Source organism: Neovison vison, chromosome X (assembly GCF_020171115.1).
Source record: "Neovison vison isolate M4711 chromosome X, ASM_NN_V1, whole genome shotgun sequence".
NCBI classification, from domain to species: domain Eukaryota; kingdom Metazoa; phylum Chordata; class Mammalia; order Carnivora; family Mustelidae; genus Neogale; species Neogale vison.
The window spans coordinates 30,768,302-30,783,781 of record NC_058105.1 but is presented as its reverse complement, the minus strand read 5'-3'; the positions used below and the strand labels follow the sequence as shown (position 1 = coordinate 30,783,781).

The window sequence follows — 15,480 nt, the reverse complement described above, 5'->3', positions numbered from 1 at the left end:
CCAGGCACCATCACCTGTCGTGGGTAGGAACACGATGTGGTAATCGATGTTCACAGATGTCTAGAACTAAGGCATTTTGATTCTGAGCCTCTCTCTATCCGTTCATTTACTGAACAAACTTTGCAGTAATGGAGATTAACATCTAGGAGTGACAGACAGTAAATAAGAAAACAAATGAGCATTTTGAGTCGGTGATTGGGGTGGCCAAGGGAGGTCATGGTCTGGCTCAGAAACTGAAGAATGCGAAGGAGATAGTATATGGTGGTTGGGGACAGTATGTTCCAGATGGAGGGCGTTGCATATGGAAAGAACTTGAGGCGGGAGCAGAAAGGAAGCCAATGTGGTGTGTGGTGGGAGCAATGAAGATGGGAATGAAGCAGGAGAAGTTCTGCAGGAAATTGCATAGACCACAGTAACTCTTTAAAGGGTTGGATCTTAGTTCACGTGCCATAAGAGGTCACTAAAGGCTCATAAGCAGAGGCGTGGCACCAGATTCACACTCCAAAACACCTAAGAGTACAATGGATTATTTTTTCCCTAAAGAAATAATTTGGAACATAGACAGGAATTTATGCACAAAGGTGTTCTTTTTCACGTCGTTTATTTTGGAGAGAGATTGGAAACAACCTAAGAATCCAGCACTGTCGGTGTGGTTAAGGTGTGATGGTGCACCAGGAAACTTCGCGCAGCCTTTCATGAATGATGTTGATCTAGAGTCCACAGAAGAAAACATTAGATCAAATGCCAAACAAAAAACAAAACACAAAAAAACCCCAAAACCCAACCCAGGATCAAGTTCTGTATATACAGTAGAATTTGTGTATTATTACGTAAAACAGACATCGAAAAGAAACGAGAAGAAAATATGTCAAAATACTAACAGTAGTTCTGTCTGGACACTGGACCCATCACTTGTCTCCAGATAGTCCACTCTAAGTATCACTGTAATAATTAGAGAAACCTGAACCCAGCAGAAAACACTGTGTCCTCAGGTATGACTCTTCCTGGGTCTTCTGTTCGATCAATACCACAGTGCAGCAGGGACAAGCAATGTTAGAGCTCCTTCAGTATACGAATCACCTCTAGTCCCAGGGCTGCTCGGATAACCTCAGCTGCCACACTTTCCCGAGCCTTCGTGCTTTTCACCTTCCAGAGTATTGAATTTATTATTGGCAACACATCCCAAGATCTGTCATTTCCAAAGGCCTCCTTTATTTCTTGGTGAAAATTGCACCTGCACCAAGTTAACTTTTTGCAGAGTGACTATCCATGAGCTAATTGGAGGCATACATTCACTGTTAGTTCCCTGATACCAATAAAAATTTGCAGTGAAAGCTAAATTGCAGCCACAGGAGGAAAAAATGTAATGGATTTCTCTGCAGAGTTTAAATTTGTAAAAATTATGATGTGTTATATTTGGCAAATCACTCTACATTGAGAACGAACCAGCAATCGTGTCTGGTTGGGATGGTCCCACTCAAATCAGTACCAGGCTACGCCATCTTGTCCTTCTGGATGCTTAAAGTGGTTGTATGACTTTTTGTCAATCACTAAGAATTCTGTTTGTGAAATCACTCTTTGAGAACGCGGTCTGCGTATATTTTTATAAAGGCAAGAATGTGTTCATGATTGCTAAATTGTATTATCTTTGCCTGTTTTCTTTCTTCTGGCATAGATTGTATTACTTCTTCGTATGTGCCCCTGAAGCCTTTTGAAAAGAATTGTCAAAATATTACTGTGGAGGTCGAAGAGTTTGTTCCAGAAATGACCAAATACTGTTATCCATTTACTGTTTACAAAAACCATCTGTATGTATATCCCTTGCAATTAAAATACGATAGCCAGAAAACATTTGCCAAGGTAAGCAGTATAAACTGTACATTTTGGGGTATAAAATGCAATTCATAATTTTCTGGTTTTAGGACTCATTTTGAGTGATTAATCATTTTTAGGCAAGGAACATTGCGGTGTGTGTGGAATTCCGGGATTCAGATGAAAGCGACACTAGCGCTCTAAAGGTTTGTTTATAATCTCAAAAAGCATATGCTTTTAGTGTCAAGTGCCTGGGTGACTCAGTGGGTTGGGTGTCTGCCTTCAGCTCAGGTCATGATCCCAGAGTCCTAGGCTCAAGCCTCTCATCGGGCTGCCTGCTCAGCGGGGAGTGGCTTCTCCCTCTCCCTCTGACCCATCCCCTGATTATGCGCACACACATGCCCTCTCTCAAATAAATAAATAAAATCTTAAAAAAAGAAGAAGATAAAGATTTTGGTACTTGGTGGTTTTATAGGCTAAGTTTAATTTCTTTAAGCGCCACAAAGAAAATGTACTCAAGAGATGATGGTGCTGTTGCCTTTTCTACTCTGACGCATTAACTGTAAGGATAAAATATTTAAAAAATATCCAAACAAGGTAGGAGCTTGTGTAGCTGTAAAAATGGGTAAGCTTCATAGACCAGCATTTTGCTTTTGCACCTCTTTGATTTTGCACCGCTCTGATGTGCCATCAAAGGTCATTTTCTCCTGTGACCTGATAGTTTCTAATGGTATCATCAGGGGACTGTAAACTCTTTTCTCCTTGAAACCCGAACAGGCTTCGAGCTATCAGAAGCACAGCATGACTGCTTTGATCTGAGACAGGACTTCTCCGCTGGTGCCTCCAGACTTGGATCCGTGGTGGAGGCCAAGTAGAATCTTAGTGTTCTCTGATGGAACAATCCTTAAATACCTCTCACGTCACCGGGCCTCTATCTTTTCGCTCTTGAGCATATTAATCAGAGGCCTGAAAGAAAAGTTCCAAGAACATTTAGCTGTCACAATTGGTTTGGCTGGCCCCCTACTTCTCTAGCTTGAGCCTAAATCAGATAGATGACGGCTAGTCCTCCACTCAGACCTCCTGGGGGAAAAGCCTGGAAACCCTTAACTAAGCCATTGCCTGGATGTTTAATAACCCCCAGCTTTGAAAAGAGGTGTTTCGTTGTTTTTGTTTTTTTGTGTTTTGGGAGGGTTTTTTGTTTGTTTGTTTGTTTGTTTTATTTTGTTTGTTTCCACTGAGAAACCTTAGTTCAGAATTAGCTGGCTCAAATTAGTTGCATTTTCTCTGATTCCCCCCTCACTGGACATGAGAATGACTCTTCCTTTTCGCCCCATGCAATGTCCTTTCGTACCCTTAAAGAGTCTTAGCTTACCCCTCCACAGTTCCCGCAAATTGCCTCCAGAACTGTATTTCAGGAGAATTGGCGATGCATTCACAGGGAGTTCTGAATTTCATTTCTTAGCTGGCCTAGACGCTGGCTCTGAAGTGACAGGGCGAGGCAGTTAGTACTCCATATTTATCCTTGAGCTTATCGGCCCGTAGAAGTATAGAACTCACACTAGAAACGCAAATGGATCTTTCCGTGGAACCATAGAAAGCCTTGTATTCATTTTATGGGTCTCACAGAAAGCCAGTGACTTTTAAAACGTGGCTTGTAAAGGGAGCCAGCAGTAAGCTTGTCTGTATCTGGGTGGACATGCAGTGTTTCATGCCTTTAGGCTAGGAATTTGTCTGCTGCTGTGTGTGTGGTTTAGCTCCTTACCTTGCCCTGCCGCTCAGAGCGTCCAGCACATGCTGCTAACTGCCCGGTGGGGAGCTTCTCCTAGGAAAAAAGGCAAATGGCACGAGACAAGTCAGCTTTCCAGATCTGGTTTCAGAGTGTTCCCCTCCCAAATGAGTAGCCACGTTTGACTTCTTGCTGTCAGCTAATGGGGAAGTGCGTTTTCTTGAGGACCAGAAATTCGGAAGCATCCATGCGGCCAAGTTCAAGGGTGTCTGAGATGGTAGCTGGAGTGACTGTAAATGATTCGGAATTTACAAGCTCACGGTGGGCTTGGCCATGGCCGTGGGTTCACGGATACCTCTAACTGTGTGTTTAAAGGCCTTCGCTGAGATGGGTGACTCCATTTCCTTCTTTTGCAGTGTATTTATGGAAAACCCGCAGGGTCTGTTTTTACCACAAATGCTTATGCTGTTGTCTCGCATCACAACCAGAATCCAGAGTTCTATGATGAGGTAAGAACGCATTTTTCTGATGTTCATAAAACACAGTGCTGGCTCTTCTTTTTCTCTTCACCTCCGTCATTTTCTCTGCCCTTGCGGTCCCTGAGTGTTTTGTCCTGTGAAGATAGACACACCAAGGCGAAGGGCTTGGTGCCCTTCGATGAAGGGGGAATTCGCCCACCAATGGAAGGGGCTCTGGTGAGACCTAAACATGTAGGGAAGAAACGGGAGACCAGAGCTAGGGTTCTGGCCTCACTTTGACAGCTGGCTCCATGACCTTGAGCAAGTCGGTTCCTCCTTTTCCGAGTCTCCCATTTCCTTCCTTAGCTTTTGAAGAAGAAATTCAGACGAGACATCCTGAACGCCCTTCTACATCTTTTTTTCCTGTGGTTTTGCATGGGGCTGGGGGCACAGCTGCTGTGGAAGTGAAATGCTTTGAGAGACACAGCAGCGTGGGAGGGCCACCAGAACCCCGCCGACCGCTCTAGTGCCTCGGCATGGTGTAGACAAAGAGGAGTGGGACGGCCTGTCAAGCTCCATGCCCCCGTCCACCCCAGTCTACCGCTCTGCCTCTGCCTCTTCTTCTCTTTCCTTCTCCATCTCTTGTCTCTTCGTACTTGCCATTGTCTCTCTTAGTGTCTCTGGCACAGCCTCTTCCAGCCGGTGTGTCCCTGACTTGTCCAAATCTGCAGACCGCTTTTGATTCCCACGTGTCTCTGTGAACCTGGCTATGCATCCCAGGCTGGAAGCTTGGCTCTTTCTGCTTCTCAGAGCTCTTTGTCTGAAACCATCCCCACTGCTGTCATGGTTTTTCCCCAGATCCACCTGGTCTCATGGTCCGGGGGTGGGGGGTTGTATCCCAGCTTTAGGCCACCTCCCTTTCTCCATCCAGCGCTCTTGGTGTGGTGGGAGCAGGGAGGAGCAGAGCAGTGCCTTGCGGCTTTGCCCCCCGGGGAGGGTGGATGCCCACATTTCTGTGCAGCAGAGCGTTAGGCACCCAGATGGTCTGGCCGCCGTGAATAGGCGTGTTCATGGTGAAATATACCTACGACCGAAATTAGTCTTACACCAAAACCCTGCCTTGTATGAATGATGATGAGGCCAGATGTCCAGCACCAAGCTGTTTTAATATACAAAACAACTCTTTTAATATATCCCCCTCCCTCATGGACACCCGTTACTCCAGAAGACTTGATCATGTAGCGAGTAATCCACATTATTTTGGGGGGGCCCGAAAGAAACGGGCTTTTCAGACACTCGGTCTATATTGACCAAGACAGAGCGAGAGATCGCAAGAGGTTGCTTGTGTCTCAGGCAGGTGTACGAACACGCATCTGATCAATTAAATTTGCGATCTGTCTTTTGTATACTTCTGGGGGGCTGTAAAGACATTTGTGGGGTCCTGATTGGAAAATCACTTGAAATGCTTGTATTAAAGTATCAGTTTCTAGGATTGAAGTCATGTACCAAGGGTGATGATTTTTATTTTTTTATTCAAGAATTATCTTGCGTTTTTCTTCAAAGGCTACATATGTGAACTGTAACTGGTGGATACCGTAATACCATAGTGAGTTTTTGCATGTATATTTGCAAAGCTTAATTCTTTTTTTCCCCATGCAAAGGAAGGCAACAATTTAGAGAAAAGGAGCCTTTCAAATTCAGTACACATTTTAGATTGATTGTGTTCACTAACTCAGATTGAGTTCACATAGTCTCCCTAGGCTGTGAGGCTGTGGTTTCGATCCAGTGTTTTGGAAAATCTGCTGCAAAGCTGCATCTAGGAGAATCCTTTGGACTCTCCAGCACAAGCCATAAATCAGCCCTCACTACCTAGGAGGCTATTGTTGTCAAATTGAAACTGACTGGAAAAGCCTTTAGAGTACATTTAAATGATAACTATTATTTGATGACTTGGCTTGCTGTTTAGAAAAAAAACATGTCATCGGAAAAATATGATGAAATTGAACTAAAGGTCTGACTGTCCAGCTTGACAACGAAAACAAAACAAAATGTGATGTGTGATTTTGCTGTCATTTCAGATTAAAATTGAGCTTCCCATTCACCTGCATCAAAAACATCATTTGCTTTTTACTTTTTACCACGTGAGTTGTGAAATTAACACAAAGGGAACAACCAAAAAGCAGGACACAGTGGAAACTCCGGGTATGTGTACTTTTTCACTGTCTCTTTGTACAGCTATTTGAGGTGGAATTGTCTAGAACGTAACTTCTTTTCCTCAAGCTACAAACCACTTCTTCCCCTCACCAAAAAGTACGTTTCCAAGTTAAAAAGTTCATCGGTGAAAGATGACTTATAGGTTCATTTGAACATCATTTCTTTTAAGTAGAATGGCTCAGCAGCCAAAACTTTCCAGTTTGGCTCGCTAAGGAAGTGGGAAGTAAGCCCAGAGCCCAGGGATATATTGAGCCAGAGGGAGATTGGGGACCCACCTGGTTCTAGTGAGAGCAGAACAGATTTAATGAATTTGAGTCAATTTGAGCTGGTAGTGAAGGGTCAGTCCTGGTCCTATCCAGCAAAGCTTTAGATAAATCAGTGGGAAGCATCCTTAGGCGAACACAGAGGCCCTACAAACATGGAGTATGCCACTGCCACCAGATAAATGTCGGCAGCGCCTGGGATTCAGAGCTAAGCTAGCCTGGAAATTCATTCATTCATTCATTCATTCACCAAATACGTCTGTGTATTTATTATGTGCAAGGCATTACAGTAGGTACTAAGGAGAATACAATGGACATTCAAACACAGATCTTGTCTTCAGTGAGCCTGTGGTCTAGCAGGGGAAATGAGATCTATATAGACAATGATAGGACAAGACAGGAAGTAGTAGCTACTGAAAAAGCGGTGCTGTGTAATTTCAGGGAAGAGTGAGTTACTACTTCGACTGGTTGGAGGGACTAGTGGCTGGGAGTCTGGAAAGGCTTCCGGGAGGAGGTGATATTTGGGTGAAGCCTTAAAGGGGCAGGGTAGAGTTTGAGAATGCAGTGATGGCAGGAAGGTAGATTCCAGAACAACAGAAGAGCTTGTCCAGAGGCCGAGTATTGAGGGATATGGACAGGGAACCATGCGTAAGTTCAGTAGGACCAGAGCACGGGGTATTGGGAGAGGAATCAACAGGATGTCAGGTTGAAGAGGAGGCGCCAGATCATGGAAAGCCTTGAATGCCAGGCTGTGGATTTGACTGTATTCTGTCACCAGCATGGAAATATTGAAGGGCTGTAAATGCTGGTAAGAACTCTTCTACAGGAAGTCCCACTGGGCAGCGATGTGATGGCGCGGGGAGTTGGAGCAAGAAAGAAGGAAGAGACATCAGTTAGGGGCTACTTCAGAGGTCCAGGAGGAAAGGGGGCCGCCCTACGGCAGCAGCTGGGCAATGGAGAGAAAGGGATTGCAGAAGAATATATTGGTTCTGGCAAATGGTTAGCAACTAGAGAGAGCATTCGGAGTTAGCGCTGAAGCATCAACACTGGAAGGAAGGAATTTGCAAGTAGCAGAATCACGGGGTGGCAGGGAATCCTAGGTTTGGGACTGCCATTGAGTTCGGGGTGCTGGTGAGACATCAGAGTGATGCCTGCCGTGCAGCCAGACTGACATATTAGGAAGTTGGCCTTAAGGCTCACGTGGTCCTGTTCTCTGTCTTCACGGGAACTGCAGTTTGATCAGGGCAAGGGACCTCGGGGGTTGAGAAGAAATCAGGCAGAACAATAGGAACCCAAGATAGTGCACGTCCTAAAAGACAAATTACTCTTTCCTTATTTAAGTCCTAGACCGAAATGGGCCAAGGGCCCGGTAGCGCATAGGATGGTTATTCCGTGGGCCCCTTATCATGTAGAACTGTCCACCCGTAAGTGGCTTCACATCCCTGAGCCAGAAGGCATGTGCTCGACACCGTACCTTTCCAGCTTCCAAGGGCTCTGAGTTTTGACTGAGAGACACCCTTGGCCGTGCTCTGATAAATTCACAGTGCAAGAATGTTGCCGAAGCAATTCCACAGAGACCAAAAGTAGACTGGCAGTTGCCAGGGACTGGGGGAAAGGGGAAGTAGGGAGTGACTTCTGAGGGGTGTGGAGGTACTTTGTGGCTGTGATGGAAGAGTTCTGGAATTAGGTAGTAGTCGTGGATGCCCGGCTTTGTGAATATGCTAAAAACCGTTGATGAGGACGCTTGAAATAGACAAGTTGTATGGTATCTGAATTCTAGCTCAATAAAGATGTCTATGGGCGAAATTTTCACCCAAGAACAAGAAAGAGATTTTTCCTCTTTTTCTGGACTGGAAACCTTTGGTCATGTGTCTGATTTTTTCAGTTAACTACCCTGACAGAACAGCTCTGAATGTGCTCATGTTAACTTTTGTCCGCTCCTTTTAAGAGAAGAGCTCTGGGCAAACCATTTCTGAAGTTATGCTAGTAAAGATGGCCTTCAGGCGCCTTTCAGAGTCTGAGAAAACCATTCAGTCTCCTTAGAGAAAGCAACATATTTGTCTTCTTTGAAGAATTAAAGCATTTGCCAAATGAAAACATTCTAACCAGATTTGTGTTGACTTCTGTGTTCACAGTATAAACACACACACTCACGCAAAGAATTTTAGTATATGTGCTGCCGAAGCGAGCACTACGCAAAGAATTTTAAAAGAATCAGAAGGCAGCGGCTTTCAAAAAGGGCCCTCCAGCCAACACCCTCACTCATGTGCCAAAACTTGGTCCCAAGCAAGCTTTTTTACAGCTGAGTTATAAACCCTTGAAGCCCAGAGTAGTAGGCTCTATAATGGAAATAATGACCCTGCTCCAGCTGAGGAATACAGATGGCTCAGGCTTTTTTAGCTGGAACGTGATTAGTTTTCTAATAGAAATCCAAGAAGCTCTTTTTAGGAAATACAGAGAAAATACAGGGAAATCGCTTCGTGGATTCAAGTCTTAATGCTGTGCCCCATCTGAATTCTGCTACTACCCCTCTGCCTTCTTTCGTCAGGAAAACCTGACCTTGACTTGTGACCTTAATTTCCCATAATCCTTCACTTTTGGGTTGCTGAAAGAAAATGCGCAACACACTGATTGCTGGCTGAGATTGTCCCAGACCCGGGACTCTGTGCTCTCACTAAGGATGGATGTGAGAGTTCCGACTTTTAAAAAAATAACTCTACCATAAGTTACTCCCCAAAGGGTAAAGATAGTGGTACCAATGCACTTGAAAAATTTTTCAGGTGTTCTCCTATATTCTCTCTCTGGGGTCTCTCAGTAACTAGGAAGTGGGAAAACTATGTGTCATTCCCAATTTATAGTCCAGGAAGTTGAGTAGAGAACATGTTAGTGGACAGGGTGGGATTAGGAAGCCATTTGCATTGTTCCCTCCCCAGGGTTCAGTTGCCCACTGCATGGACTCCCATATACAGACCCCCGGAAACATCGTCACCCCGCCCTGCTCCCCAGCAGTCAGAGATTTATGTAGCTAATTGCATTTGCAATTTCGTCTCTCATCTCTCTTCTCATCTTGATTATTGTCTTGGCAGTTGGCTTTGCCTGGGTACCTTTGCTGAAGGATGGGAGAATCATTACATTTGAGCAGCAGCTGCCAGTGTCCGCCAATCTTCCTCCAGGCTACTTGCATCTGAATGATGCAGAATCAAGAAGGGTAGGAAAATCACTGCCTTTGCTGAAGGCATTGCCATGAAATATTTAAAAAGTAGACTTCCGTATTCTAGTGGATAGCTTCACAGAGTCCGGTCTGCGGGCTGGTCCACAGGAAAGGTAAGTATGGAAAAGGAGTGTTTGAAAACTTTGAGAGCAATGTGACCAAGGTACCTCCTGTCTGTTGATTCTTTTTTTTTTTTAAGATTTTGTTTTTAAGGAACCCCTCCCCCCAACATGGGGCTCGAACTCATGACCCCGAGACCCAGAGTCCACATGCTCTTCTGACGGAGCCAACCAGGCACCCCTCGTCTGAGGACAGTTTTAAGAGCTGGGGCTTGGATTTTGGACATCATCTTTAAAAATGCATTTATTTAGTAATTCATTTTTATTGTGATTTTTAAAAGTATCAGCCTGCAACGGATTGGAAATTCAAAATGATTTCAGATCCGTTTACTCTCAAGGCAGGTTATCGTCTCCAATAATTCCCTATGTGTGAAACAAACGCATTTGTTTCTGGGGTTCAAAAAAAGGGGAAAAAGTTGAAATGCATGATGGTGTCGTGTCACTCATCTACCCATAGGTATGTTATGGAAACTTATCTATTTTCTGTTCACAGCAATCTAATGTGGATATTAAGTGGGTAGATGGTGCGAAGCCTTTGTTGAAGATTAAAAGCCACTTAGAGTCTACGATTTATACTCAGGTAAGTTTCGCCGTGTTAACTTTGTCAATTTTGATATTTGAATTTTTTTTTTTTAGTTTGTTTTGAGGAATCTCTACACCCAGCGTGGGGCCCGAACTCACGACCCCAAGGTTGAGTGTCACATGCTCTTCCGACTGTGTCAGGCGGGCGCCCCTGAATCTGTTTCTTGTTTTAGAATAGACTGTATTTGATTCCTGCGACCTTAGAGAAATCATGGCCTCAACAACTTTCTCATTAGTAATAACATCATTCTTAATAGTTGTAACTCAAATTTTATAATCCCTTTCAAATCCCCAAATCTGTTTATTACCTTTAAATGGATTCAAGTCTCACAAAAGTCTGAAAGGATTGTGGAGGCCCTTATCACCTCTTTTTTTTTTTTTTAAAGATTTTATTTATTAATTTATTTGACAGAGAGAGAGAGAGAGAGAGATCACAAGTAGGCAGAGAGGCAGGCAGAGAGAGAGGGGGAAGCAGGCTCCCCGCTGAGCAGAGAGCCCGATGCGGGGCTCGATCCCAGGACCCTGAGATCATGATCTGAGCAGAAGGCAGTGGCCCAACCCACTGAGCCACCCAGGCGCCCCCCCTTATCACCTCTTTAAAAAAATTTTTTTTAGTTTTTGGGACAGTTTGGGCTTTACAGAAAGACAGGATGGTACAGAGAATTCCCATATACCCTTTACCTCCTTTCCCTGTTAGTTTTTTTTAGTATATGTGCTGCCAAAGCGAGCACTCCTTGTTACTTTTTTGAAAGATTTTATTTATATATTTGAAATAGAGAGATAGCACAAACAGGGAGAGAGGCAGAGGGAGAAGGGAACAGGGAGCCAATGCAGGACTCAATCCCAGGACCCTGGGATCATGACCTGAGCCGAAGGCACACGCTCAACCGGCTGAGCCACTCAGACATTCCACCTAGTTAACCTCTTACATTCATTAGTATGGCACGCTTGTTACAATTAATGAACCAGTAGTGATACCTAACTAATGACTAAGGTTCGTATTTACTCAGATTGTCTTAGTTTTTACCTATTAGTGACCTTTTTGTGTTCCACAGTTCTGTCCAGGATAGTGTATGGCATGTAGTTGTCCCATCTTCTGAGGCTCCCCTTGGCTGTGACAAGTTCTCAGACATTCATTGTTTCTGATGACCTTGCCCGTGTTCATGAGTAGTGACAGGTGGTAGGCTGCCCTTGTGTTAGAGTTTGTCTGATGTTTTTCTCACTGTTATACTGGAGTCGAACCCAGAAATTTGCAGTCAGTGGGTCATGGATGACTAGTACAGTTTGCTCTTAGCCTTACCAGGCATGCAGTTAGAATCAGATATCTATTAGAAGGCTCAGGCACCGTTCAAAATATCACCGATGGACAAGATGCAGTCAACGTTCCTTGGTGTCGCCTTTATGAGGTCCATCTTGACGTGCCCCCCCCGCCCCGCCCAGTTCACTGTTTCATGGATGGAGAAACCAAAACTCAGGTTAGATGACTGACCCAAGGTCACACAGATGCTAAATTGGAGGGAGCAGGTCAAAATCTAAATCTTACTCTCCCAGTTCCAGATACAGTACATCCTGTCCACAGAGCCCGCATGTAACACCTAGACCCCATATAGGACAGCCAGACAGACACTCGCCGGCCAAGTGCCGTGGTAGATTGAGCATCGAGTGCCTGCGACCTGTCTGGTAGCTCCCTGTGGCTCCAGACCCTTTTTCCTACTCATTTCATTAAAAATGTAGAAGCAGGCCAACTTCAGAGGCTACACCCATCAAAAACAGAATTAAACGGAGATTTGACTAGTTGCACAAAAATTGTGGCTTACCCGGGATACTTAGGGACATGCTCACTTTGCCTGGCTTTGCTGCTTTGTGCCATGGTCCAGGGGACTAAAGGTCATGGACACAGACATTGGTAGCTGCAGCTGCCCGGTCTGGGCGAGCGAAGACCCGGATGGGTAGGTTTGCAAGATGTGGGTGGAGGGGGCGCTGGAGAGGCCATGTCCAAGGGTAAGGAATCACATTTCACTTGGCTGTGTCCATCTGTTTTTCAGGATCTCCATGTTCACAAATTCTTCCATCATTGCCAGCTGATTCAGTCAGGCTCGAAAGAGGTTCCAGGGGAGCTCATTAAATATTTAAAGGTAAATGAACGGCTTTCTGTGAAAAGGTTTGGTTTTAGTGTCTTCCTTGTTGCCACCTTTTGATGGGGGCAGAGGGAGTCAAACTAACCCCTTACCATACTTTGGGCCGTGTACCCTCAAGAGAATACTTTCTGTGTGCTTTTCTTTCAAGTACCTACTTACAAGCAGACCTCAGAATTGCGACCTTAGCAAGGGATTTTGTAACCAGAATCTGTCGACATATTTATGAAAATCTCATGAGGATGTTTATTTCACTTCCATAAATGGATTTTTTCAGGTCTTTTCTCTTCCTGCTGACTGCCCAGGAAGGGCGCTGTGGGGAAAAGGGTCAGGATTGAAATGGAGTCCCCTTTGCTTGGAATAAAATGACAATTCCTGGGTCTGTGGGTGAAAGAATATTAAAAGGGCCAAGTACAGACAGAGAACCCTCATTTCTGCATGTTGTGTGGGAGTGAGCCTTAAGGAACACCACATTTTATCCAGTGTATCAAGAACCCAAGGCTCCTGTTCATTCCCTAACGTGGTAGGACCGAATTGCACATCACGGGACCTAGCTGACAGCCACTCTCCTTTCGGTTGACCTACCTTTGGTAGGTCAGCCATCGCAAGCCTGAGGAATTTAATTAAAATAATAATTTATTTAAATTATGAAAAAATAAATTAAAAATGAAATAAAAATAATTTATTTAAAATAAAAATTTTTAAATGAAATCTCTACAGGATTTCCCTTTGGACATAGGTTACTACTTCATGCTGTTCTCAGGAAACAAAAACGTGCATTTCTTTCAGAGAGGGAGTGCGAGATGAGATAGCATGGATGGATGGTGGAATCATTTGCCGAGTTTGTGTCCTAGACCTGTCCCTCATTAGCTCGGGGACTAGGCTTGGCCAAGTGACCGAGCTATTCCAAGCCTTCGTTTCTTCATCTGTCACATAGGGAGAACCAGTAACGCCAACCTGTAGGGTGGTTTTGAGGCTTACGTGAGCTAGGGCATCTGCTATGTAGTGCAGTAATCCTGGAGTCGACACTGATCTCTTGAGCGCTTTCCATGGGCCAAACATCATTCTAAGTGTTCGGAATGTAACTGAAGAAAACAAACACTCTCCCTGTCATCGGGGGGCTTACTTTCTGGTGGAGGGGGATGGACAATAAACAAATGAATACATGAATATATACATTCATTCAGGTGGTAATAAGGGCCACAAAGGAAACTCAAGCATATCAAACAGAAAGAAAGAGTGAGAAGGGGTCTCTCTTCTCGGTAAAGTGTCAGAGAAGGTCTCTGGTAAAGTGACATTTGCCAGAGACCTAAGGGAAACGAGGGCACCAGCTAGGTGACTTTTGGGGGGGTGCTGGGAACATCAAGTGCAGGAGCTAGCTCGGCATGTTCAAGGGACGGTGGGAATTCCAGAACGAAGGGCTGGCACACGGAGGGAGAGACCCTCATACTGGAAAGGTAGCTGAGGAGCTAGCCAGGTCAGGCCTTGTAAGCCACGATGAGGAGTTTGAACTCTACCTTCGATGAGAAGCCCTGCAGGGCGATGAACAAAGGAGCCCCATGATGGGATTTGGGTTTTTAAAGTCTTATCTTGCCTACCAGATCCAGCATAAACTGTTGGAAGGGTAGAAGCAGGGGGATAGTTGATAAATGATGGCTATTATTATTAATCATCATTAAGAAGTCTGATCGTCCTCTACCTTCCAAATCCTTTCCTTGGGTAATGTCTAGAATGCCTTCTTTATGTATGTATGCTTAGCCTACTAAGTTCTTTGGCTTTTCTTCCAGTGGGGAACCTTTGTAAAGTTTTAAAGGAATGCAATAGAGCAGAGCATCATTTTCAAATGTACTGGTAGTCTTGAAATGGAGAGAAAAATGTACTCATATTTGTGTGGAAATTAGGGTGTGGAAATTTCTGATATTTATGTGACCTTTGCTCGCCCTCTAGTGGCAGTGACTGAAATGCCGCATGATTACAGAAAGTGCCCAGTTCCTGTAAGGGACCATTAGTCCTGAGTGAGAGTCTTGAGATTTTTTTTTTTTTTTTTTTTTTTTTTTAACAAATGAGGAGACTGAAGCCCGAGTAGAGAGGACTTACCTGTGGTCGCTCACCTGGTTAGGAGCAAAGCCGAGCTGAGCCTGTGGCATGTGTCTCTTGACTCTTAGTCCTGTAAATGACATTCTTTCGCCAATTCACTGGCCCTGTACTTGTTGAGCTTTTATTGTGTATGTAATAGCTTCCCAGGTGTTGCGAGGCTTGCAGAGAAGAATAACTTCAGGTCATTGCTCATGGGGATCTTAAAACCAGTCGGAGAGACAGGACATGTATAAGCGGAATGACGATATAAGTAGGGTACCAGAGAGAGTCTGGGGCAATATGTGATAGGCAGCAAATGCATGATCCAGGTTATAGTGTTAAGGGTCCAGGGAACTGAGGAATCCCTGAGACTAGACGCCTCCATTCTTTATTGTAATGCTTTGGTTCCATATTTTATTTGTTGATTCAGTCATTCGCCAAATACTTAACCGAGCACCTCGTCGGGGCCAGCTAGTGCAGTGGGCACTAGGAATAGGATGGGAAAGCAGTTCAGACCACATCCCTGCTCTAGCTGGGGGTAGAGAGGGTATAAATGAGTAATTTGAGATCAAGATGTATGTTGCGGAGAAAATAGAATGGATGAATGGGATCCGACATGAGAGCGGTGCATTCTAGATGGAGTTGTCAGGGAAGGCGTCTGAGGACATGATGGATGAAGCCAAAAGGAAATTGATTAGAAGAAGATAAGCGTAGGGGTTAAAGCTGTGGCAAAGGAGGACAGAATATCACAGCAGGCGTAAACACCTTGCGATGGCGTTGGAAGGATGGAAAAGAAGAAAAGATGAGTAGAGCTGGAAAGCAGTGAGCAGCTTGTTGCGGGAGGGAGGTGGCATGAGATGAGCTTAGAGGGGGACGCGGGGGGA

At 44.7% G+C, this 15,480-nt stretch overlaps 1 protein-coding gene across 5 annotated transcripts in view; it reads left to right on the top strand.

The window, feature by feature from the left end:
* DOCK11 (dedicator of cytokinesis 11) overlaps nt 1–15,480 on the top strand; it is a 189,504-nt gene that overhangs the window by 88,264 nt on the left and 85,760 nt on the right. For all 5 annotated transcript variants that reach the window (XM_044236036.1, XM_044236035.1, XM_044236038.1 and 2 more), the window contains 7 exons: nt 1,676–1,860; nt 1,953–2,018; nt 3,955–4,047; nt 6,075–6,198; nt 9,560–9,681; nt 10,297–10,383; nt 12,431–12,520. In XM_044236036.1, coding sequence (XP_044091971.1) covers nt 1,676–1,860; nt 1,953–2,018; nt 3,955–4,047; nt 6,075–6,198; nt 9,560–9,681; nt 10,297–10,383; nt 12,431–12,520 — 767 coding nt within the window. The remainder of the gene's footprint in view (nt 1–1,675; nt 1,861–1,952; nt 2,019–3,954; nt 4,048–6,074; nt 6,199–9,559; nt 9,682–10,296; nt 10,384–12,430; nt 12,521–15,480) is intronic.